Genomic DNA, 26,834 nt, shown 5'->3' with positions numbered 1-26,834 from the left:
AGACAACAAAAATGCATTGCTGGGCCTCAGGAGAACGTGTGTGTGTGTGTGTGTGTGTGTGTGTGTGTGTGTGTGTGTGTGTGTGTATATGTATGTGTGTGTGTAAATATATGTATAATATAAAATTTGAATGACAAAGTCTGTCTATGTCTAATAATAAAAGCTAATAACAGGCTTTTTAGCATCAGAGCTTTGTGGTTGCATCAAAGATCTGTGAATCTTACAGAGCTTTAGCCACAAAAATGTAATATGATCTGCATTTTATTGCAAATTCATTGCTGAGGTTCAGTTGGTGTTACCTGAATCGCACTAAGCTGGTGTTTTTGTCCTATTTACTTATTTTTAGTGCCGTTTTGTTAATGGGGTTGCCGTCTCGGGGCTGTTTAGTTTTGATTTGTGAACGTCTATAACCTCACTTCATCAATTTTTCACTCTCATATTCCCACAAGAAGCAGAAGCAGAGGAAGGTTAAGGAGCTGAGTTAACATTCACTTTTTGTCGTCTTTATATCAGATACTGTCAGGTGGGATAATGCAGCTTCATAGGAGGCCAATTTTATACATCAGTGAGAGGTCCGAAGAGGAACACACCACTCAAAACTGACATTTCCGTTCCTGTTATGTACAGTATGAATCCTAATTACTCTGCAGTATCCCTCCTGTTAAAATGGCTCCTCTCGCTGTGTACGGCACTAAACAGCGGCCCCTCACAGAGCCCGTCAGGCCCGCTGTCAGTCAGAACCCACGACATGATGGATAGTGATGCATTTCACTTCTACACCAAGACTCATTCTGCTGCGTTTTTGCCTGCGGCTTTGGGTAATTGAGAAATATCAGTTAGTGCTGTGAAGGCCTGTGTCCCTGTGGTCATGCAGAGCTCTTCACTCGCTATCGCTTACTGACAGCAGAATTCAGAACCTCCGCCTTCTGCTTTTACCTCTGAACCTCTAATATACTCATCCGTGTCGAGTCAGGAAACGCCATAAAAGACACTGAGGGAAAATGTTCAAAGGGTTTTCAACAAGGTTAAGGAGGTTTGTAGTAGAGTTCCCAGTCTTCAGAAAACAAAAGAAAGCAAAGTGAAGAAAAAAATTGGACAAGTAATCGTTCAGTTCAGTCTCCTAAGGTGTTGGAATGTCTGATTGTGTTGTGATTCATCTTACTTTCAGAGGGATTGTACAGATCATATCATTAAAAATGAGTAACAGCGCTGTCTAAATCAGGGATGTCAAACATACGGCTTGTGGGCCAAAACCAGCCACTGTATGGTACAATCCAGACCATGGGATGATGAAAAGTACTCTGATGATATTAACAGTCAAAGTTAAATCATTTTAGTTCAGGTTCCACATACAGACCAATTCCATCTCAAGTGGGTCAGACCAGTAAACTCAGAATAACCTATTAATAATGATAACTCCATATTTTTCTCTTTATTATAGTGTACAAAAGAAAAATCACATGAAAGTGTTTACATTTACAAACTATCCTTTCACAGGAAATGTGAATAACTGGAAAAAATATATATATACAACATGAAATATCTTCAGAAAAGTAAGTGCAATTTTAACAATATTAAACAATATAAACTGTTTTGTTTATTTGTAGATCCACTGTGAATTTAAGTTGTAATGCACATGTGAGGCTGAGACATAATATTGTTTAAATTGCACTTATTTTTCTTAAGTAATTTCAGGTTCATTTTATTCACATTTTTAAAGGATGGTTTGTAGATGTAAACATTTTCATCATGTGATTTTACTATTTTTGCTATTATTAATATACTTGTCTGAGCTATTTGAGATCATATTGGGCTGAATGTGACCCCTGAACTAAAATGACTTTGACACTGCTGGTTCAGAGTGAATACATTTATAGATGTTGTGTTGGAGTGACTTCGTCGTACTCCATCCACCCTCCAGTCACTTCAGTCGAACCCAGACCGCATTAATAACTCTTTACCGTCAGATAAATTGCTGTTTATCAGTCTGCCAGGTCCTTATGTTTTCAGCTTAATTTAACTGTTTGATAGTCACCCGCAGCCTTTAATTCATTAAAGAAACATCACAGCCTGTGAAGCTGTGAATCTGTCACTTTTTATTCGTCTTTAATGGACTCTGCTCTAATTTCCTTGGCAGTAATGAATTAGCTGAGGGGTCCAGTTGGACGGCAGAGCCTCCTTCTGAGACCTCAGGACTGTGATGGATGTGTGGAGCTCCGTGATGATCTGTCTCGGTCCCGGCTCTGCTGGGTCCGTTTGGACGGACAGAGGAGGGCAGATGGTTAAGAGGCTGTCGCTGCAGCGAGTGAGGGCTGACGGTGAAAAGTTCCTTCATTGACTGATTAGTCTTGTAATTAATGCTATTAATATTTTTTGTGCACTGAGCTGCTGCAGTGATGGAGGGATGTAACGACGGAGGTGTAGATGAGAGTGTATTTTAATAGAGATGGCACAGCAGTGGTTAAGTGTGACACACCAACCATATTTCACCATGAAGTGTTTGGACAGGTGATGAAGATGAAAAATGTGTTGCCTGGTCACCTTTTGGCCACGTTAGTCTGCAGATTTGGGTTGAAATCCCACCCATATATGTGTGAATTTCAACTCCAGAGGAACATAATTACAGCCAGATCGTTTTTATAGAGAATATAATGACACACTACATTTCATCTCCTTTTGGCCATGAATTTCTGTCTGCAAATGTTTCTGACCAAAAACGCTGGGTGGACATTTTCATTAATATCAAAGTAAACCAGTAGTGTCTAACTCATTTTACTTCAGGGGCCAAAGGGCTCAAATTCGTCTTAAGCAAGTTAGACCAAGAAAATTACAGTATAAATAATGATTACTCCAAATATTTATCTGTTTTTGTACAAAAAGTCAAATTATATTATGAACATGTTCATAATTACAAACTATTCTTGACAAAAAAAACTGAATAAGCATGAATAACCTGAAATATCATAAAAATATTATGCCTCACTCTATCTTCATCATCAGATCACAGTGGACCTACAAAGACACAAAACATATAGTAACCCTTATTTTTCTTGAGAAATGTCAGGTCGTTCATAGGTTATTTACATTGGTGTAATTTTTGCATTTCACGAATTCATCCCATGGGCTGGATTGGACCCCCTGGCGGGCCAGTTTTGGCCCACGAGCCATATGTTTGACACCCCTGCTGTAATGTCCAATTAAAATAACTACAAAACTCTAACGCTAATTTTAGTTCATTATTGATGATATGAAATATAGGGCTGGGTATTAATCGATGCGATTCATAAGGTTCTGAATCAACTGATCATGATTTGATTTGATCTGATATCGATTCTGTATTAATTGATTGATACAGATTTATTTAGTGATACCAAAGTACAATTTTGAGATGAAACCTGATTATTTGACTACTGCAGCCATGCAACACATCAATACTGGTATCAAGATTGATGTTAGAAAGGAAATAAATATGAAATTTGAGCAGTAAATAACTGAATCTGCTCTTAAATGATGAACAGGACAGAAACATTGCCATGTTCCTACAATGGCTCAGAACGGACTTCTTCATCTTTATTCTGTTTTATGGCTGGTGGCTTCTAGTGTTAAGGCGCATTACTATCACCTAAGGCTGAGTGTGGATCCAGGTTAATATTCCCAGAACGACCGGCTTCCACGAGCCACTTCAGAGAGCCTCCACTGACCTCCCACGGGGGTGTTTTCCCCACCCTTCCTCCATGCCAGAACTGTCACGAGTGAGATCGAAACGCCCCATCTCCCCCAGGGGCCCACGAGATGGAGCCGGCCGCACCTCGCTGTCGGCAGTACCTGGGTCAGGCACTTGCGGTCCTGCTCTGACAAATCGATGTCATCCACTATTACTTGATAACGCAACGATAATAAAATCAATCAAATCGATTTTTTTTTACCCAGCGCTAGTGAAATATTACAAATTGCTCCTTTAACATTCATGATAAATCCATTTTCCAGTAAAACTAAGTCAGGACTGTATGAACATTTCTCTTTCCATATTTGTGTCTTTCAGTGGGTGTGAACATGTTCTACATCTGCATCATCGTTTATCTGTATGGAGACCTGGCCATCTACGCTGCAGCTGTGCCCATATCACTGATGGAAGTCGCATGGTAAGGCTTTGTTTTTACCATGTTTACCTCCTCCATTCAGCTTGTACTGCAGAATAAACATAGATGGGATTTAGTGACGTTTGCTTGAGGAACATCCAGATCGTTTCCACTTTCTCCTCTCGGTTTCTTTGTCACCTCTTGAACTCGGACGTGTGACAATAAAGCTCTGTAGACAGATCCGCCTCACACCACCCTCCTGGCATCGCAGCCACGTGGACTTGCTTCCAGACAGGTTTTTATTGCAAGTCTGTCGGCCAGATGGCGTGTGAATAAAGTTTTTCATATAGTTACAGACGCTGCCCCCTCAGAACCTGCGCCACAGAAATAGCCTTTCACCCCTCAGTGTTTTGAAGTTCAGCGTCTCAGGGTGGTGACGGTTAGAGAGTCTGACAGCGGTTCAGAAAAAGATAGAGTGGGAGTTCTTCACCTTTTTTCACTGATGACACTCATTTAGAGGTATTTATAACAACACTAGAGCTTTTCGGTGAAGATCTTCCTCAATTTAGAACCTGAACTACAGCAAAACTCTTCTTTATCATATCATTGCTTTTGACGAAACTGTGTTCATGCTTTTTTGTAATTTTTTTTACTGCTACCAGATGAGCTGTGATGTCTGACAAATCTAAAATAAATAAATAAATAGGTGGATTTATCAGTCATTACACATGAGGTAAGAAGATTAGGACTGTAAGTAATGATGATTTTTGGTTTATCTGCTGATTATTTTGTTATTAATCAGTTTTTGTTCATAAAATGTGTGAAAATTGTTGAAAGTATTGGTTTTGATTTGGCAGCAGAAATATATCAGGAGGTGAATGTGTACAGAAAACCCGATTGGTCATTGTTTTACCAGTCGAGGGCTTGGCAGTCGTTGTATCATCTGGTCTTTTTTGACATTTGGGTTTTGCTCGGGGTGGAAAAGTATTTTCTTGCTGAGTTGAAATTCTGCAGTATATTGCATTTGTAGATGTGAATGAAAGGATCACATTGTTACAACGAATGTAAAAAACAAAGTAGGGTTCTTCTTTTCTTTCAGAGGTTTTCAGGAGTTATTTCATGTGTTACTTCATTTATCAAAGAGCTGGTAACACTCCTTTTACTCAGTGTCAAGAGTCTATTACACCTCATATGAGCGTTTTTCCTAAGTTTGTAAAACACTTGGGTGCAGTGGTGGGGAGTTTGTGGTCTTTTTTTTCTTCAATAAAATATATATTCACCTAATTTTGGTCCACCAGTATGTGTTCAATATTTGTAAACGGTGAAGCAGATAATAAATGCACAGCACCCTAAAAGTCCACTGGTGACAGGCTACAGCTATTAAATTTAGATTTATTTATTTAGTTGGTTTTTGATGCCCACCATATTGATTTTACATTCATTCAGCTTGGGTGGAGCCCAAATGCAGCCTCATAAAGCCTGGGAAACCCTGCTCAAATTCCACCTAGACTGTAATGTGAGCTTTGATTTGGGAGTAAAAAAAAAAAAGGCAAAACTGTAAAATCTTTCTCGTCCGTCCACAGAACAACAAATCACATACCTTCAGTTTGTTTCCTGCATCGTTGACTGAATGTCTAATAACACGCTTGTGGTATTTTGAGGTGAGAAAGTCGGAATAAGCTCCTCTGCTGATTGTTGTTGTGACAAAGCAAACATACCTCACCCTGTCCTCGGGCGGCCGCTGTCTTATCAAATTAAACTCGACTCCTCTGTGATCCGAACCGCGCCAACCTTCCAGCGAGAATGCATGAGATGTAACCGAGACTTCAAACGCAGCTCGAGCTGAGCCTGAGGCTGCGACCGGATGGTTTTACCAACGCGCTGGTGAAAAGGCCGCTGAGTGGTTTCAAGTAAAACTCAACTTTGCACAACTTCTGACTGCCTTATTTCCACGTGTTTACTCTCATAGTCTGTCAGGATCTGTAAAAGGAACTTTGACCTAGGACCCAGACACACACTGGCGACCAAAACCATCTATTGATCAAAAATATTCAATAGCTTCTGACAATCAATACATGTAAATAATTGGTGTAAAATACTGTTTTTCATCTTTTCATGGTCATCGGATATGACCCATTTGGACGTTCAGAGGCTTCATAGTGAACGTGCAAACACCATCATCTTCTGCAGCATTGATTCACCAGTAAAACCAATAGAGTTTGATAAATGACAGTGGATGAAGACACTTGGTTTATGTTCAGTTAATGATGTATTTTACTGAAAAAAATCACCTTTTCTTCAGTTTTCTCTGTTTTTAATATAACCCTCAACTTTAATCTCAGCTTTAATGAACATTTACCTAATGGGTAAATTCAATATAGAAAAATGCCTGATTTTCACTGAAAAAACAAAAAATACAGAGGATAATATTATAATAAATGGTGATAAATCTCTAAAGAAAACTAAATATAGAGAAAAAATATTTTGGAACTGCCACAGAAGTAGCACTGGGTCTTTATGGGTTAAGACCATAAATGATCAGTTATCAACAAAAACAGACAAGAAATGCTGGTTATTGGAGCTGTTAATAGCATTTTGGAGTCATGTGGTAATCTAAACTAACATAGTCAAAACTGTGTATTGATTTTCATATGATCATGTAATTTTACAGTATTTCCTTAAATCTGAGCACACATAGTTGGCGTTTGTGAGAGAAATTCTTGTTTTGCAATGGAAAAACGTCCAATGGTCATCATTTTCATCATTACTACTTTATCTGTGTGTGACACTAAGAGCAGAGGATGAATAAATAACACCCAAAATGTTTAAAATCAACTGGCTCCAGAAATCCACTTGGACCAAGTATAATCACAGACACGGAAAAAGTCATACATTTCATTCTGATGAAAATATTCACATTTAAGAAGCTGAGATTTTGAATTAAAAAAAAAAAAATCAAGCTATTTATCGAGCATTAATTTATTCATTTAGTAATTAAAAAGATTTAATTTAACCAAGTCTACAACACACAGAAATAAATAAATGAAATGTAACAAATAAATACACTACAAGAAGGTAATTCATTCAGTTTTGTTGGGTATATTAACCAGACTGTGATGGCTAAGATGAATCCTCATGCAGATACAGTTGAGGGCTCTTGACTTTCACAAAAGTACAAAACACTTGACAGATTTGTCCATTAATTTGACATGAACAGGAGTGGTTGGAACCAGCTTGGTCTCACATTTCTGAGGTAAAACATGAGGCTTTGTTTGTTTCTCTGTGCAGTGGAAACCACTCATGCAGTGCTGGAGGTGTCAAGTACAACGATACCGACCCGTGCTGGGGTTCAGTGACAAGGAAAGACGCCTACAGGGTGTTTCTGGTAAGTTTTCCTCCCTGACAGTGTCATTATCTGCCCTCTGTAGGTCTGTAAGTCATCACATGTCAAACACAGCTGTTTCTGCATCCAGTCTAACACTGCAACTGGAAAACTCTTGCACAGATTGACTTTTGTGATGTTCCTGAGATGAGACAAGTAGGTTTGGGGAGAAATCCAGGTGTTGTAATCTGATATCTCCCAATCAGTTTACTGTTGTTATTATTGATAAAGTATATCAGATTATGCTGTTTTCATGATCACGTGAATAATCTGATAACTCCAGAAATCAGATAAGGATCAGAGTATTAGTGTGCGTGTAAATTCGTTCATTGTATTTAAGAAAAACACCGTCATTTGCTGATTATCTGATGTCAGATCTGTCAAGAACATTAACAATTTTTCAAAAGATAATGCTACTGTTGAGGAGCAGCTTAGGTTACTGTAAAACTACACATCAGATACTGACAGTAAGTAGTGAAAGATTTCTGTTTGGCTGATCTCACTGAGTTTTCTGTTGTAGCGTCAACTCTCATGTATTCAGGTTCAATTTGTTCAGGGTCTGGTTCTTCTTTCATGGTTTCAGTTTCTGTTGGTTCAGGGTCTGGTTCTGCTTTAGTGGTTTCAGAGGCTGCTGGTTCAGGGTCTGGTTCTTCATTCATGGTTTTAGATTCAGTTGGTTCAGGGTCTGGTTCTACTTATGTGATTTCAGTTTCTGCTGGTTGGGGGTCTGGTTCTTTAGTGATGTCAGTTTCTGCTGGTTCAGGATCTGGTTCTGCATTAGTGGTGTCAGATTCTCCTTGTTCAGGCTCTGGTTCTTCATTCATGGTTTTAGATTCCGCTGGTTCAGGGTCTGGTTCTGCTTTCGTGTTTTCAGTTTCTGCTGTTTCAGGGTCTGGTTATTCTTTCATGGTTTCAGTTTCTGCTGGTTCAGGGTCTGGTTATTCTTTCATAGTTTAAGTTTTTGCTGGTTCAGGGTCTGGTTCTGTTTTAGTGATTTCAGAAGCTGCTGGTTCAAGGTCTGATTTAGTGCACATTGGTGTAAAATTGTGAAATGAAATTTGTGTGGTTAGTTTCATGGTTAGTTTTCATTTCCCTCATGCTTTGGAACAATAACCCCTCACTAGCATAGTTTTTAAGCCTTGTATACGCTGGTAGAAGGTAGAAGCAGATGAACATAAACTCTGATGTTTTTACAATGTTAGACACACACTTCAGAGATGTTCTTCAAGTACTGTGACATGTTCTCATCATCGTTCTTTGCTATTGTTTATGTGGCTGAATGGGAGCTCATTTCATTTTCTTCATTTTTGATTGAATGGTGTAAAAACAAGTGTGTGCACAGACAAAGCACAAACTCACAACGACAAATGTGTTTGTGTCTCCATGTTTGTGCCTCTTCCAATGTTTCAGTCATTGCATCTTTTACATTTATGTCTTTATGCATGTTTCATTGTGTTTCTGTAAATCATAATGTTTTATTCTGTTTCTAGATTTGCGAAATGTTCTGAAGTGTTTTGTCATGTTCTGTCCGCAAAGAGGAGTTTGAAGCCACAAATAACCACCATTTCAGTTTTACATCTTCAGCCAGGCCCTGTTGATTTAATTTTGATAGCTATAGATTAGGGATGTAATGATTACCGGTATAACGATAAACCGCGGTAAAATTGCAGATGGTTAGTATTACCGTTTAAATTCTAATTATCATGATAACCGAGTTTGATTACCGCACTTTTAAGGGAAAAACCCTATGTAAAGATCTGCTTTTATGTCAAATATTTGAGTATAGTTTTAATTTATTACAATTTTGATTTTCTGTACCTAATATTTGGAACCAATATTCACTTTTAAAGTCTTTGAAAAGGTTTGTTAAGCATCTTTGTGTAATTTATACAATAAATTATATACATTTTTCAAATAGGATTTTTTTTTTTTTTTTTTTCTGACCTTTTATGTCTTTATAGTAGGTTAAAGTTAAAAAATAATAGGCAGATGAGATAGATGAAGTTGTGCTGAAAAAACAGATCCCAAACATGGGTATAGTAAACATTTGTTTATATAGTATATAAAGACAAAATCAAAAGGACTGAAAAACAGACAAAATAGTCTCAGACCACTAAGGGTTGATATTTGAATGTTTCTGCCAACAGAAGGTACATTGTACCCATTATTTAATTTGTTTTGTTATTTTTTTTAAATACAAGTTGGTTAAATTATTTCAGTGTGTGTATAAGTACTTTTTGAACGTTTTGAGCACAATTTCAACAATAGTGCGATAATAATGATAACTGTGATAATTTTGGTCACAATAACCGTGATATGAAATTTTCCTATCGTTACATCCCGACTATAGATATACTGTAAATTATCAAATCAGGGCCATTTCTTCCTCTACTGAATAATTTAAAGCAAGAAATCCTTGTCTTTTTTTCACTCAGGGAAAAAAATAACCTTTAAGTTTAAAAGAAATAATGGTTTGACATTTTATCAAGATAATTTCGATATGGACTGATCTGAGCATAAAACAGTACATAAAAATACACCTTCTGCAGATGTTTTTACTTCTGCATGACCGATGTGCCAAACATCAGCTCCCTTCCTGTCACTCTCTGTTCCCTCAGGACCAAACCCACCCCCCCTTTTACCCAAACCTCCCCTGACCCCCAGAGGAAGTGACCTTGAAGTCTTGAGTGATTCGAACTCTGTGATTTCCACCCGGGGTTTAACTCTGCACAGAGACAGTGATAGATGTGCTGATCTCCTCCTGTATAATTTCTCAGCCTCCTTCTCTCTCTCCTCATCTCTTCTCTTATATTTTAACAGAATGAACCCCCTCCACCCCAGCACCACATAATCTTCCCCCCTCACATACCTTTAGTTCCCTTTGGATTAGCCTCTGTCGGTGCGTTAACAAACTCCTGATGCATTTACACCTGGAGTTTAATTTTACTTTAATCATGATGCTCAGGGAAATGAATGTGGAAGAGTCACAGTGTTTTTTTTATACAAATTATCATAAAACTTTAAATGTTTTAAACAACAATGTGATCAGCATTTACAGATTACCATCTTTAAACTCAATTTCTCCCACTGACTTTGTAAAATTAAGGACTCCTACTAATTAATAGATTTTGTTGACTTTTTTGTTAAAACCTTCTGTATTTAGAGTATTTAAAAAAACACATAAATTAATTTTACAAATATAAAAAAACTAAAATTAGTACATCTTTTGACATTGTCCTGTTCTCCATTAATTAGACACATAAAAAATGGACCTGACTGTAATTGTTCAGTCAGAAATGAACTGGAAAATGGTAAATAAACTTGCTAAGGTAACAGTGTGGCAGTCAAAAGTTAAATGTCTTTATTTTGCAATAATATAAAACAAAAAAGTCTAGGAATCCTCATATTTGAGAAGCTCAAACCCCAGATGATTTGGGGTTTTTATATGTGTTATCTCTGACGTAAACATGAGACTCGAAGTAGTTTCTTTACAGATTGCAATAAAAAAGTGTGTTTTTTCTTCTCAACAATAATCATTAGCATTGGCAACAGTATCTGCACTAGCTGACTCATCTGTTGATTAAGTTTCTTTCTATTTAAAGCTCCATTTGGAGGTTTTAATATGTTTTATTTATGAAGTATTTCATGTTATGCACTGTATATTAAAAAAAAAAATGTCCTTGCTTGACTACAGTTTTGTGTAAAGTGACATGTAAACTTAAATAGATTCACATACGGTACAAAATCCTCCTGTTCCATTGTCTTAAACTACAAATATTTTTTGACTTTTTAAACCCCATGAGCTCAAGTTCAACAAGAGACTGAGGATATTTTTACTTCTGTAGTGAAACGTCTTCATTTCAGTGCTGATATTGTCATCCTTTACATGTTCACCTTCAGCTGATATTGATTCTACCTGCGTTTAGTCATAGCTCTGTGTTCCGCTTTCTGTGTGTAGTTGTAGATTTTATCCAGTTTTCATCCTCTCCTTAAATAACTCAAAGACCACTGAGCTGTGATGAAACATTCAGGTGCTGCTGGCTTCCAGCGGTGTCTCCGAGTCCTCGGTCCAGTCTTTGTCTTGGTCTTCAGAGGGTCAGGGGCCTGAAGACACCGCTCACAGCTTCAATGATGAGTCTAAATAATTGACCGTTTCTGTCTGCGCTGGTGTTTCACTCGGTGGACAGAGCGCTCCACCTGGACTCCTTTGTATTCTCAGGGTTAGCGGAACCCAGCTGAAGGACAAGGTGCCCCTCTGTCCAGTTTTACACTGGTCTGGCAGGAATACACAAGTTTTGCAGAGGTCGGCCATCCTCTAAACTGTTAGATGAAGATCTTTAAGAAAAACACAGCTTTTGTCTCTACTTTGCAAATTTTAAAGCATTCGTTTCCAAAGACTAGACAGTTATATTTTCTTCACCGAAGTTTGTTTTAAGGCAGAAAACGTTACATTTCTTTAATGCACCTTCAAATAAGCATCATGTTGTGACAAACTGATCTGTCACAGTTAATATTTAGTGCAACTTTTGAGCAATATATTGACTTAATTCAAGGTTTTCCTTTCAGAAAATTGAGAAAAATGCACAGAACAAAACCAGCCTGAGTTGTAACCCCTGAACAGGCTTCACCACTGCCTGGTTGACCTTGTGATTAAATTACTAATCTAATAACACGGGAAAACCCATTTTTGTTTGCTTGCTCTTACTCTCCTTGGTGTAATCCCAAATGAATATTTCTCTACATTTAACCTTTCTTTCCTACATGATTTATTGTAACGTTGTCATTTGCATTTTGCATTTTTCAGCAGAAATCAGTTATTTTCCTATGTTTAATTCACCAATCATGTAGATGTTCATAAAATCTCAGAGAAAATTCAAAGGCAATTACATCAGAGAAAACTGAGGAAAAACACTTTCAGCAAAATCTATCATTAACTGAACATAAACCAAGTGTCTCCATCCACTGTAACTGATCCTGTTCCATGAGTTTTACTGGTGAATCAATGTTGTAGAACACAGGTGTCAAACATGCGGCCCGGAGGCCAAATCCGGCCCCCCAAACGGTCCAGTCCGGCCCTAGGGATGAATTTGTGAAATGCAAAATTACATTAATATATTAACAATCCTTTTAGGTCAGGTTCCACATCCAGACCAATTCAATCTCAGTGGGTCAGACCAGTAAAATACCATCATAATAACATATAAATATTGACAACTCCAAATATTTCTCTTTGTAAATGTAAATATTTTCATGTATTTACACTAAAACAAAGTATAATTTTGCAAAAAAATTTAAATAACCTGAAATGTCTTAAGAGAATTAAGTACAATTTTAACAACATTCTGCCTGTTATCAAATGTTTTGTGTATTTGTAGATCCACTGTGATCTGTATGTTATAATGTACATGTGTAAATGATAAACTGAGGCAGAATATTGTTAAAATTACACTTATTTTTTTCAGTTTGTTCATGTTATTCACATCTTTTGAAAGGTTACTTTGTAGATGTAAACCTTTTCATAATGTAAATTAACTTTTTTCACTCTAAAACATAAAGAAAAGTTTGGAGTTGACATTATTTATATATTATTATGTTAATATTTCACTGGTTTGGCCCACTTCAGATCGAATTTAGCTGAATGTGGCCCCTGACATAAAATGAGTTTGACACCACTGTTGTAGAAAATGATGGTATTTCCACGTTCACTTCGGAGCCTCTGAAAATCCAAATGGCTCATATCTGATGACCATGAAAAGATGTCAAACTACATTTTACACCAATTATTTACATGGATTGATAGGATTAGTGGTTAAACATTTTACATCTGTAGACACTTTTGGTTGTCAGTGGCTGTTTGGGTTTTTGAGGGTTAATTGGGTATTAAAATACCCATAAAATAAATGTCATTTTACATCTATTACTTAGATGTATGGATAGGATTAGTGGGTGAGCAGTTTGTTTGAGGATTAAATAAAGGTTTCACCATCATATGAGGAATTGCAGTTTAAAGGTTTAGAAGATTTAACACTGAAATGAACTGAATATTGTGAACATCTCCTCTCTGCACAAGTGATAAAATGATTCCTTTACTCCTTATATGGGCAAATGAACCGATTGGTTAACCTGTGTGTCCACTTCCTGATTGGGTTGACTAAAAACTACTGATAAAAGTGCAAAAATGAAGTTGGAAACACAATTCTGCTAATAAATAAATCTTCGCAAATGTTTTTTTGAATGTCTGCAACAATGAAATAAACATCCTTTGAACCCTAGTCATCATTATAGAAGAGGTAACACATTGCAAACCTGTTACACTGAGGATTTCTAAACAAAATAAATCTAACTTCTGCATGTTTAATTCATTTTTTTCTAGTAAATGTGTTGTGTTGCATTGTGTGGAGTGTAACTGCTGTAATACCAGAGCTGTTTTTTTGCATCCAGTGGAGGCATTACTGCAGTCATAACAGTTTTAGAGTTTAGAAAATGAGGAGAGATTAAAGAGCAGCCTGATTATGTTGTATTTGTGAGCAGTTTTAATCCCTGTGTGGGTGAGGAGCGCTGAGGTGTTGTTCAGAGGCTTTTCTCTCCTGCAGTTATCAAACTTTATATCTGTTAGTCACAGCACAAATTCTACAAACAAGTCCCATTGGTCATTTTTAACTGTCTATTCTCTTTATTCTGACTCATAGTATTTAGAATTTGGTTTATGAACATCAGAGAATTCAAGAACGTCATTTTTTTCTCCAGTTTCAGCAATAAAAGTAATGAATAAAAAATAAAAGACCAGTAGAATGAAGGAAAATGTCTGAGTAATTAATTTCACTCCACTATCAGACTGCAGAGGTGTAAATTATAAATAGCAGGTGTGACTGATGTGATATTCCTCAGTTTGTGGTTACTGAAAAGGCGGGAAAAAATCATTATCACTTTATTCTAAGTTAAAAATACTCTGAAGTTGAGGCCGTTTCATAATAGACAAAAAGTCCTCAGGAGACACAGGAAAGAACTTAGAGGCTTAGATAAACAATGATGGTAGAAAATAAAAATAAAAAAGACTAATTGGTAAAATACTAAAACCTTAGGAATAATTAAAACCATTAAAAATTCAAGCAAGTGAATCAGCTTAAACAAGAACAGCTGGAAGTGAAACAGGATGGAATGAAATATTTAAATGACCCCAAGTCAGATCCAGTGTGTGGTTAACGGCTAACGCTTTTATTTTAGAATCACTGTTGCGCTTTTTTAATCATAATACCTTCTTATTTTATTCCCTCTCTGTCGTAATACCCTCATATCTCATTGCTTCGTGTTTTATATTTGCCATTTATGACTTTCCTGTCATATGAAACTGGACTTCATTAAGGGTAAAATGTCACGCTGTAGATTATTCTGCACGTCCTGGTTGCAGTTGATCACTAAAAACAGTCGACAGCGTAATCCAATCATGTGAGTGTTTGATAAACGGTTTCTATTAAACATAATAATGCAGGCCCTTAATAATAATAATAATAATAATAATAATAATAATAATAATAATAATAATAATAATAATATTAATGTTAGAAGGTAAAGAGGCAGGAAAAGCTTCACAAATAAATAAAACCCAGTGTTTATGAAGGCCACGCAGCTTTAACATCCAACTCACAATGATGAATTTTAAAATAATCATAGGTAGTAAATCTGAGTGTATAGGGAATAACACTGCATTCAAATACCATATTTTTTGTCAGTTGAAGTGGCTGTATGTAATAATTCCATTTTCAAGTACTAAAAAATTACCTTAAATTCTCATCGAAGTGTTTTGAATAAAAATGTATGAACTTCTGCCAAAAATGCCAGTGTATTGGATTTTAGAGATATGAAGTGAATTTATTTTCATTGATGGCCTGGGCATTTATGTGACCACTAGGGGGAGTATTTAGTCAATGTACCAGCCAAGTTCAAGTTGAAGATGAGAACCAGAAAGAAACAGCAGTCAGAGTCAAACAAAAGAAGTGATAAAAGTAGAAGCTGTTTTTTTTTTCTCCATTGGACACGGCTCTAAATGAAAAGAATGGAGTTTGATGCTGCAATGGCAGCGTTTCCTCACATGGATGGGTTTGATTTTGAGGCTTATGAAGGTATAAAGTTATGGGATGTTATTATCTCTGCTAATTTACCATTTGTTGATCCATGGTTCAGACTAAACTGACAATTCTGACCTTGTTTGTTGGATTCCAAACAGATCTTTAGTTCAGCTATTGACAACATAAACTGTACAGAAAATGAAAGCGATTAGTGGTTTTACTGTAGCTGTTTTCTGTCTAAAAACAGAGTTAAGCTAACAGAGCTATAATGTAAACTATCAGCTGATGCTCCACATGAAGATTATAGGACACTGTTATTTTGACAAGAAGAAAACTTGATCATACCATAATACAGATGTGTGGAAATAATGAGCTTTATTCTCTATTCAGTGACTGATGCAGTCTGTGGATACATGAAGTTGATTTGTTGGTGGTTTTGGTCCTAAGTGTGTTCTGGTACCAGACTGCCCCCTACTGGTCAGAGTTTAGAATATCAATATATGTACAACCATTAAATAAATGTACAAAACTACATTTTAAGCTGCAGGACCTTCCTAAGTCGTAGCACCACCTCTTCTTAACACTGAAATGATGGATAACAGAATCTTTGTTACCATCACACATGGTTTCTTAATTTAGCATCATAAATATTCAAGCAAGAGTATGAAAATAAATGTATCTAAAGATAATATTTTCTGACAATGTAGAGAAAATATCTGAGATAAATAGTGTTTCTTTTCACTGAAGTACTAAGAACCACAGTAAAAGCTGACATGAAAACCTGCAGATAATATGATAAAATAGATAAAATATTATACGATAAAAAAACATAGCACATGACCACTTAAGGAGATTACAGTTTTTTTCTCTTCAATAAAAGTTAGAAAATGAGTTTTGTTTCATTTTGTTATAAAACTTCACATTGATAAGCAAAATTAGTTCTCTTTCATAAAAACCTGTCTTTACACTAGTGTCTCTGAAGTTGTAAAATGTTCTCCAGGTTCTGCCGTGTACTTGTGTGTTTTCAGTATATTTCCTGTCGACGTCAACAGGCCGGTGTTTATTAGACCTGCTCCTGTTCCGGCTTCATGTTGCCCGAGGCTGTGATTGGATTTAGTGTGTTTTCTTTTAGTCCAACACCTCAGGCGTGTTTTTGCATCGAGTGTCCGTCACATTGACTGAGGATCAGCCCTGACATTTACACTCAGCCTGCGGAAACAGGATTTAACTATTATTTCAACAAAACCTCTGCTGCTTTCGAGTGTTTTTTTTTTTTTCTACTACTGTTTTTATATCACATCCCATAACATGACGTATCAGAGCACTACATTTATCCTACACACTACATTAATGTATATTTTTCCTCCTCTCATTAGTGAGCTCAGCTGCAGCTAACAATGGTTTTCATTCAGTTGTGCAGATTATTTCCTGGATTAATGTGTTCTTGCATAAAAGGTAAAAAAAAAAAAAACAGTGAAAAAGCTCCTGATAATCTCCTACAGTCCAAAGTGATGTGTTTTTATAAAGCCCGAGGCTGTTTAGCTGACTCTACATGAGGATGATGGTGACAATTTTTTTTTCCACAGAAATTTCACTTCTGTTTAATAAAACTTATTCATAGTTTATTAAATGAATGTTGCAGATAATAATTTTGCAGCTAGAAAATGAAGTAAATCAATGTAAAATGTGAAAATATTGGCATAAGCAAACCTGAGATGTTGGAAAAAATACTCTTAAAGCTGAATACATATTATATTATTTTGTTCTATTCCAGATAAAATATGAGAGCATGTTAAAGACTAAAAAAAACACTGGTTCTAAATCAGCATGGGACAAATTTCCGACTCTTGACCTTATTCTCTGTCTAAATAAGTCTACTTCTGCATCTTCTCATTTTGTGATCTTACTTGGCTCTTTACTAAGACCCAAAGTTCAGTGACTTTACCGGTGACTCATGTTTGTTTTCTTGTTCATTACTCTAAATATTAACTGTGGACAGCAGTGAAAGGATGCCCAAACAACTACTGTAGGAGGAGAAGTTAGTTTATAAATCACAAGTGTTTTTAACTTCTGATCTGATCATAAATTTGTGGAGTTGGATTTAAGTTTGTTTATGAAGTGCTGAATCTGAGTAGGCGCAGACAAATAGTGAAAATGCTGAAAAATTGTGGGCTCTGGGAGAATTTAAAATGTGTAATGTATGAATGTGAAGTCAGAGATCACAGTTTAGATTTATTGCTGTAGCACATTACAACACTAATATGGCATAAGATTAATATCAGTATTTTAGTTTGTCTCAGTGTGAAGCTCCTACAACCTTTATCTTCTTGAAAAAGCTAGAGAAGGCTAAAAATTCTATTTTAATGTTTGGTTGTTTTGCAAACTGGACATTGGACTTGTTTTTCTGTGTACATAAATATTGCTTTTGTAACAGCACAGTCCTCATTTTAGCTTCATTGTTAACACTATAGTTCATTGTAGTTTGACTTGTGTTGGAGCCTGAGAATCAGCCGGCGTTGTACTTCCTCTTATTACATCCATGTTGCACAGAACACTTGTAAGGCTGGTGAAATCGCACAGTCTGACAGAGCCTTAAGATCTTACAAAGAGCTACTGTGCTTCCCTGCCTCTAGAATGAACTCTTCAGAACAGACTAAACCCTTCAGAACAGACGTAACCCTTTCCTGAAGGCGATGACATACAATAAAGGACTCGGATTTCTAAACCCGACTGAGGCGTCAAAGAACGTGTCAGGATTCAGACAAGTTTGGATCAAAATAAAACTTATCACTGCAGAAGACTTCATTTTCATTGTGAACAGAAAAACAGGTTCTATTAAAGATCATAGAGTTCCAGGTGAACACATGTGTTGATCCAGTACAGGCAGGTTTTCTGGAATAACATTAAAGATCGTTATTTCAGTTTCTGCATTAGCTTTAAAGGAGTGATATTTTGCTTTTTATAAATAGAATTATGTATTTTAAAACATTTCCCTGTGGTCTACATAAACTGTAAATGCTATGTTTGGGTCTGAATTCTTCATTAATTCAACTCCACAGGTCTATCTTCAACCCTATTTCAGAGTAATGACACCAGAAAGGTCGTTTTGAGCGCTGGCTCTTTAAATGCAAATGAGCCACTTCATGCCCCACCCCCCAGGTTGTTGGCTGTGCTGCTCTGTCCCATTCAACCAACAACTGAACATTTTTGGTAGTCGGCTCAAAGTTTGGATGTATTTTCAGTTTTTACTACAACCGCTGCTGCTGACGAACAATTATGGCGTACTCTGAGAAATGTTCTTTGGAAGTTTTGATCTTATATGTACAAATGTCGTGACGTAACTAGTTACAGAAAAATTAAGCAGGAATTAAAACGGGTTGTAGAAATCCACTCCATTTTTGCCAAAATGAATATAAAGATAGCTTTGCAGCACCTGGAGAGTTCAAATTCAAACTTTATGAACTATTAGGGTCCAAATACACAAATAAATGTACCAAAGACTAATAAAAGTGGGTTTAGCAAATATGACTCCCTTAAGAACAGATTAACTTTTACTAAATTTCACCACCAGATATAAAATGGGGATTACATTCTAATCCTAATCCTGGGAGAAAACGAGGACTATCTCGTACTAGAGATGTATAGAATATACAGTAGGAACGGAGAACAATTACCCTAGATTTAAGATCCAGACTTAGCTGCGTTTCAACCAAAATGAAAGTGTGTGAAAGTATAGACCAAAACTAGGATTAGTTTTCCTTAAAATGGAAAAACAAGATCAAATATTAAAAAAAAAAAAAAAAAGATAAAATAAAAGACATCTTCAGAGTCTAATAACCAATATCTGTTTCTATACCGGAGATGTGCTCCCTCCTTTTTTTTATCTCATGTAGTGCAATGATGATGCTCAGTGATTCGTTGTCAATTATTTTCACTGGAGTTTTACTGCACAGATGAATAAGATGGATCAGAGTAGAGGTTTTAATGAGTCATTTGAAGGTGTGGTACTTGTGATACGGTGGTACCACCTCCACCTTGTGGGTCTGTTTGTAGGGTGAATACACCGGTAGTTGATGTTCCATCAAGGTCAAAACTGGATGTTTCAGCAGATAATGAAACACATCCCGGACATGACCTGTTGAAATTGGCAACAGTTTAGTTCGGTTATTTTTTCATGTTAACAATAAATTTGAAAATATCATTTGCTTTTGTTTGTGTTTGTCTGATGCAACCACACCTTTTGTAACACAAAAAAGATTTTTCTGCAAATATTTCATGATGATGTTTGAGATTTGTGTCAAATTTTAAGGGTTTCTGAAAACTTTTTACAGCTACTGTACACTGAGGCAGCGTTGTTGCTGATATACTGACCCTTGACCTCTGACCCCTGACCTATGTCCATACTGCCAATGGGAAGGTAAAGGACATTCATTAAGTTACAGATCACTAGTTACCCTCTTAAAATCTAAGTTATTTTGTCAGATTCTTTTGGTTTATCCAGACAATAAATTGTATCATAGTTTGGTTGCTTCATAACATTGTTAGTTCTGACTTCACAGACTAATTACTCATACCAAAATGTGTTTCACAGGGTCAGATCTGTGATGTGCTCAGTATCGACTCCTCGTATCTTCACTGGGAGCTCTGTTGCCTCCAAACTCCTCAGGAGATCAGCTCTTTAGCTCAATCCCAAATCACCCCTTGGCCCTCCCCCTTACCCCTATCCCTCCTTTTTGCACATTCACATGAAGAGGTAGGGCTGTCCCTGGGGGGGAGGGCTGTTTGGCCCTCAAAACAGATTTTTCAGGACTACACTACAGCTGCTGACGGCATAGTGAATACTTTCACCAACAAAGTTGTTGCATCTGTTTATAGCAGCATCGATGACTGCTGATGACATAACAGGTCTTGAAGGGTTGTCCCATTTCGTAGGGGAATATTTCAACCCTACCCCTTGCAACTCCGTTTCAAGGGGTAGTGCCAAGTGGTGAATTGGGATTGGGCCTTTGTGTCTGGTCTGAGTGTTGATTGATTCTCCCGTCCGGTGTCTGAGTGGATGTTTTTGATCCCGAATCTCCATGTTTGTTGGTTTCTTCGGTGTGAGGCTGTTGCATAACCAAGCTCTAAGTGTTGATCCTGGCCTTTTGCACAGCGCTGATTGAAAAGATTAGGCAACAGTTGGGTCTTTGTTCTGCTCCAGCAGTGACTCAGACCTCAATTAAACCTCTCTGTCCTTGCGTGTCCCCTTGCTAAGTTTTCTTTCTGAATTTGCCTCACACCAAGCAGCTGTGGGTGTCCTTTACCCTGCTGGACAGCCAATGGCTCATTTATTTTTCTCCCAGTATGTGTAAAGTGATGGAAAATCAATGCTGCATATGAGCTCAGAGGCGATTTATGCTTACGCTGCATTGTTCACAGCTTATCTTCATGCAGATGTTTCAATTACATTGTGTCTATTAAGCCGTACGCAGCCTCATGTATCGAAATAGAGTTAATTTGAAGTACAGCAAAGTTGTGGCTCGTCCCCAGAGATTTCAGAAATGACCCACCCTGCCACTTCCCTCGATAGAGCTGATTGATTAATTAACTGACAGATGAAGATTTATTCCACAAGGAGTTTCACTGACCTTGGTTCTCACTCTCTGAGGAGGTGTCGAGTGGCTCTTAATGCAGTGTTTTACCCCGTTACACAAAAACACAGGATATATACTGATGTTTTAACCCATGACATGAAAACACAGGATATGCACTGATGTTTTAACCTGTTACACAAAAACACAGGATATGTACTGATGTTTTAACCCGTTACACAAAAGCACAGGATATATACTGATGTTTTAACCCATTACATGAAAACACAGGATATGCACTGATGTTTTAACCTGTTACACAAAAACACAGAATATGTACTGACGTTTTAACCTGTTACTTAAAAACACAGGATATATACTGACGTTTTAACCCGTTACACAAAAACACAGGATATATACTGATGCTTTAACTCTTTAGACAAAAATGCAACTGATATATTGATGTTTTAACCTGTTATACCATGTATTAGGGATGATATGAAGAAAATCTGACATGTGATCAACTTCACATTTTTCACATTAATGATAGTTTGTAGATGTAAACATGTCATAGCATAATTTTACTTTTTTCACTCAAACATAGAGAAAAGTTTGGAGTCAGCATTATGTATAAGTTATTATGTTATTATTTTACTGGTCTGACCCACTTTAGATCATATTGAGTTGAAGGTGGCCCTTTAACTGCAATGAGTTTGACACCCCTCGATTCGAACATCTACCAACAGGACCAGTCAGTTCCCAATGCTGAAGATGATCCAGAACTTCACGTTGAAGGAAAAAAAAAAAACAATCAAATATAAATATTGGTCACATGGTCAGCCTTACTTCACTGCATACAGTACATATGGGCAGATACAAATGCAAACTGCCAGCTGTGTGGTTTAACTTCGTTTCAACAGACCTCACTCAATTTAATAACCAAACTATACCAAGCTGAGGAGCCTGGTCTCCGTGTGATGCGTACGTTTCAGAGGAAGACGCTGTGACTCGCCCAGTCAGAGGCGGAGCTGCGAGGAGCTGACAGTGCAGATGGTTTAATAGAGATTATCACAGCAGGAAGGAGTGTTAAAGCTGCGATCCACAGGAGGGGAGTCCACTCCACACAACAGCAGGACGCTGCATCGGAGCAGCTGATCAGAACGGGGGGGGCAGGCGCTGGACCGACCGGGGATGAGGGAGCGGTTGTCAAGGAGACGGGGAGGTCATACCTGACGGGCCCAGTAGATGGTTATTATTTTGTTATTCAGACATTTTGATAAAGTGAGTGAATCATTACACATGCTTGTTGGTACTAGATAACACTCATGCATTGTGTGTTTATTCGACTCCTGGAGCTTTTTTCACTCTTATCAGGCATCACTTCTGCCTCAGCATGATGAAGGGCGCCGTGTGTTTGTGTTAACATGTTTGTTTTAATATGGCAGTTACATCTGTCATGGAAGAAAACTAATGGATATATTTATTGTCTGCTTAACAGTGTTTGCCCAGTTTAACTATAGAGATGGCTTTGGGCTTTTCCAGAAGAAAACAACACTGTCTCAGATCATATACTCCCGTAATTACACTGACTATGTTAGTGTGTACACCAACAGTTACAGTACAATGTAAGTACTCGAAATGGTCAAAAAGTTTACTGTTGGATTTTTTTTCTATTGTTTTTACCCCACGTTTATTAGCAATGATGGTGGAGGACAGTGTGATCGTATTAGTGAACTTCATTCCGTCCAAAATCACAGGATTTTAAAGACCTTTAACCTGTTCCTTCCATGTAATTTGTGTTAATTTTCTCTTATTTACCAAGTTCCAAAGCTCATAAATGAAGAACCTCAAGAATAAAATTAATTAATGGTAAGCTAGTAACTTCTAGTTTCACAACATTTAATTTTTTAGAAGTCCTATTGGCTTCAGTTGTTATCCAGGTGATTCTTTTACTAATTATGTTTAGGTGTTCAGGAATGCTGTAAAATAAATTAGTGACTCAATTGCAGAGCATCTAAGCTTTCGAACAAGGATGTAGCATGCTGACATTTACAGACGCATGTTCATGAAAATTTATTACATTTCAACTCTCTTCACAATGTGGCATCATGTGTCAGTAGGTGATGTGGGGATGTCACACATGTTTTAATTTAACACAAGTTTGATCATGTATTTAATGTGTATAAATAATCACTACAACTTAATATTGAAGAAAACATTAATTTTTAAATGTGCATCAGGTGAAATCGCCATAGAGATTGAAAATGGCTTTTACAACAATAAATAAAATACTGCACTTCAGGGAGATGAGATGCCGAACTCTAATCCCATGTCATAATGAAGCATCGAGAAACTGATGAGGTGAAAAATAGGAAATTGAGAAGATGTATCCTTCTCTGATTTGTTGTGACCCTGTCATGTGGCCTTTACCTGACAAAAACAAACCATCATCCAACCAAGTGGAAATTCTGTCTAATGTGCATTTGAACTCAGATTTTTTTCCTGAAAGTACTTATCTGTTTCTGTTTATCATATAGGTATTTACAATTAACAATATGTTGTATTGTACTACATTTGTCACCATCATACATATCTAATAGTAGTTTAATTATACACAAACAACGTAAGAGGAGGCATTTATTGGCATAGAACATGTGGAATGAATTATTATTGTTGTCATTAAAAGCATCGGTCAAACTATCATAAATTTTATTTGTATTGGTCACTAAATGATTTGTATGCAGGTCAGTAGAGGCGGCTATGGCTCAGTTGGTCAAGTGGGTCGTCCAATGACCGAAGGGTCGGCGGTTCAAATCCTGACACATGAGGAAGTGTCCATGGGCTACACTAAATTGCTCCCTGGCGGCGCCTTGCATGGCCACAGCCGCCTATTGGTGAGTGAATGTGTATTTGTGTGTGTGAATGTGAGGCTTTGTAAAGCGCTTTGGGCACCGTGAAGGTGTATAAAATGCACTATAGAAGTGCAGTCCATTTACCATTTAATTGGAAACAATATTCACGGTTATGTAAAATAATCAGAATATCTCAAACAATTGTCTCCTAACTATACTCACACCGCATGAAGTAATATTTGAGCAATTTGTAACAATACTCCTGCCCAGGGATGTTATGGGCTGTATTAAAACATGAGGCAGCTGCTGAGGACCAAATGCACAAGTTTTTCAGCAAATGTGCTTTAACAAATAACAGTAGTTATAGATGCTTGATTTTACTTTCAGTTAAGGATGTATTGTGCAGGAAGAAGTTGCATTTTCTTCAGTTTTCTCCGTTTTGACATAATAACTCCTGGATTTATTTTGAATTGTCTCTAGAAAATTGACTTTTTATCGATTTGAACACTGAATTTGCTGATAGTAATTTTACCGACACAGGGGTATTTTCACAGTGTGTACTTGTATTTCTTACCCCGGTAAAGGACCTGAACACATCCTCCATCCCTGTACTATTTGTGTACGGAGCTGTTTCTTGTCTCCAAGGACGTTTCGGACTGATGAAATGCTGCCGCTGTCTCAATGACTGAAGCCAAATGGTTTCCTTGAGATGTTAGCAGCCACATTTAAAATGCAGACAGGTTAACAATAGCTGTCCATAGCGAGACCCGCCGTCACCTTGAGCTCATTACTTGTCCGGCTGTTGGTGGGTTGGTGCGTTGCAGGTTGTTGCTGCAGCACAAACGCGATGTTTTTTTTTCTTTTTGTTCTTTCTTTCCTGAATTGATTAGCTGTTAAGGGTCACGGTGCTTCTGTTGTGGCTCCTTAGGGGCCGACTGACCCGCCCTGCCCTTCATCAGAGTGGAGGATAAATTTCCAGTCTTTCTAATTACGTTTTGACACACGACATATTCACAAAAGCTCTTCTTTGTTGATTGATTCCTTTATTTTTCATTTCGCTCCATCATCTGCCTCATTTGGGATGAAAGTGTCTCACAGATTCCCTCCTCCCCTTTTTTCTGTCTCGCTTTTACAATAGTTCAGAGTGAAATAACCATTGTCCTATTAAATCACAGGCAAATTATCGTTTCTCATTTCCTGCCCAGATATGTCCCTTCACTGTCATAAATCTTCACTGTGTGCTGTTGCTCATTATTTTACCTGGAGTCTTTTTTGAAGAACAGAAATCCATATCGCAGGTTTTAATTAGTCTTGGAAACAGCAGCCTGGTCAAAGTCATTGGCAAAACAGATGCTCATCAGAGTTTACTTTTGACATATTATTGTCCTTTTATTAGAGTGTATGTGTTCAAATACAGCAGCAACAGGTTGTCAGGGTTTGCATATAAAGTTAGAATAATAAGCCATGGAGTATTTATTAGTCAGCTGTTTGCAAAGCTCAGTAATGAAGTTTTTATTCTAGAAAAAAATACAATAGATATAGTTATTTTCAGACCAATGTTTGTTGTTGTAAACAGCACTTTTGACTTGGTTAAATATAAAGTGAGTATTTTAATCATCTCACTTCACCTAGATCTGGGTGATGTGGTTAAAAAGTTCTATCTCAGATTTTAGACCATTTAACTTGATCAATTTCATCTTGATGTATATAAATAAATGGTTTTTCATATTGCGTTTCATCTATTACATGTCATGTTATGGATGAGAAAGACGCATATAGCAATTAATCCAAGTAGCAGAGTTTTCATTAGACCATAGAACACTATTGGGTTGTTACACTGGTCCATGTTATTAAAGCTGCAGTGTCAGTTGTTTTTTTGTTTTGTTTTTTTTAAGCATAATTTGGCAGAAATTCCTTCACCTGGTTTGAGAAGACATAAGACTTCTACATCTACTTCTTGTCTGTGCTTTCAGGCAGTAAAAGACCTACCCTGTGATACAGGTTTTCTTATTGCATGTTTTCTGACAGGTAGGAGGGTAAATAAGTATGTGATTAACAGCTGTAATAACCAATCACTTATTAGATTCAGTCAGAAACAACCTCATTTTGATATGGAAGCCTGGAAAAGGCGTCACGCATCTTGTTCATCTGTATTTATATTTAGTTTTTTATTTGGGCTGAAAGGAGAAGGACAACAGTGCAGGTGGACAGTGTATGTTATAATAAACTCTGGTGTTTTTAGTCCAACGGCCCGAAGGTCTGATGGACTATTGGTGTCAGTTGTTGTCCCTCTGTAAACAATTTTGGAAGAAACTTCTTCTCCAAAACTGTTAGCCAGAATCAAATGAAATTCATAGCAGAGGTTCCTTGGGCCAAGGTCTACCAAGTTTGTTCGAAGAATTGAGAAATATTGGGGTTTTTTTGTTTGTTTTTTTTTAAGAATTTTTTAATTTGTAAAAATCCCTATTGGTTTATAATGGAAAACATTTCAAAGTGGTATAACTTAAAAACAGTTGAAGATATTGGTATAATTACTATTGGCAATAGATAAGAAGTCACATATGGGCTTTAATTTGGTGTCATTACATTTGACCTTGAGTTACCTTGAAAGGTTAAAACCAAGGTCATCTATGTCCAGATTTCTAGAAACTTCTTCTCCATAACTGTCTGCCAGAATCAATTGAAATTCATAGCAGAGGTTCCTTGGGGGAGGGTCTACCAATTTTGTTCAAAGAATTGAGAAATATTGATTTTTGAATGTTTTTATGGATTTTTTAAATTAAAAAAACCCCATTGTTTTATAATGGGAAACATTTCAAAGTGCTGTAACTTCAAAACAGTTGAAGATACTGATATAATTACTATTTGCAATAGATAGGAAGTCA

General features: G+C 37.0%; 1 protein-coding gene across 1 annotated transcript in view; it reads left to right on the top strand.

The window, feature by feature from the left end:
• The window catches only part of tmem104 (transmembrane protein 104), an 84,560-nt gene that overhangs the window by 20,401 nt on the left and 37,325 nt on the right, over window positions 1-26,834 (top strand). Inside the window, exons 7-8 of the mRNA XM_030142099.1 lie at window positions 4,043-4,142; window positions 7,368-7,464. Coding sequence (XP_029997959.1) covers window positions 4,043-4,142; window positions 7,368-7,464 — 197 coding nt within the window. The remainder of the gene's footprint in view (window positions 1-4,042; window positions 4,143-7,367; window positions 7,465-26,834) is intronic.

Source organism: Sphaeramia orbicularis, chromosome 8 (genome assembly GCF_902148855.1).
Source record: "Sphaeramia orbicularis chromosome 8, fSphaOr1.1, whole genome shotgun sequence".
In the NCBI taxonomy this organism is placed as follows: Eukaryota; Metazoa; Chordata; class Actinopteri; order Kurtiformes; family Apogonidae; genus Sphaeramia; species Sphaeramia orbicularis.
Note: the sequence above shows the minus strand (reverse complement) of the source record. Positions and strands in the feature narration are given on the sequence as shown.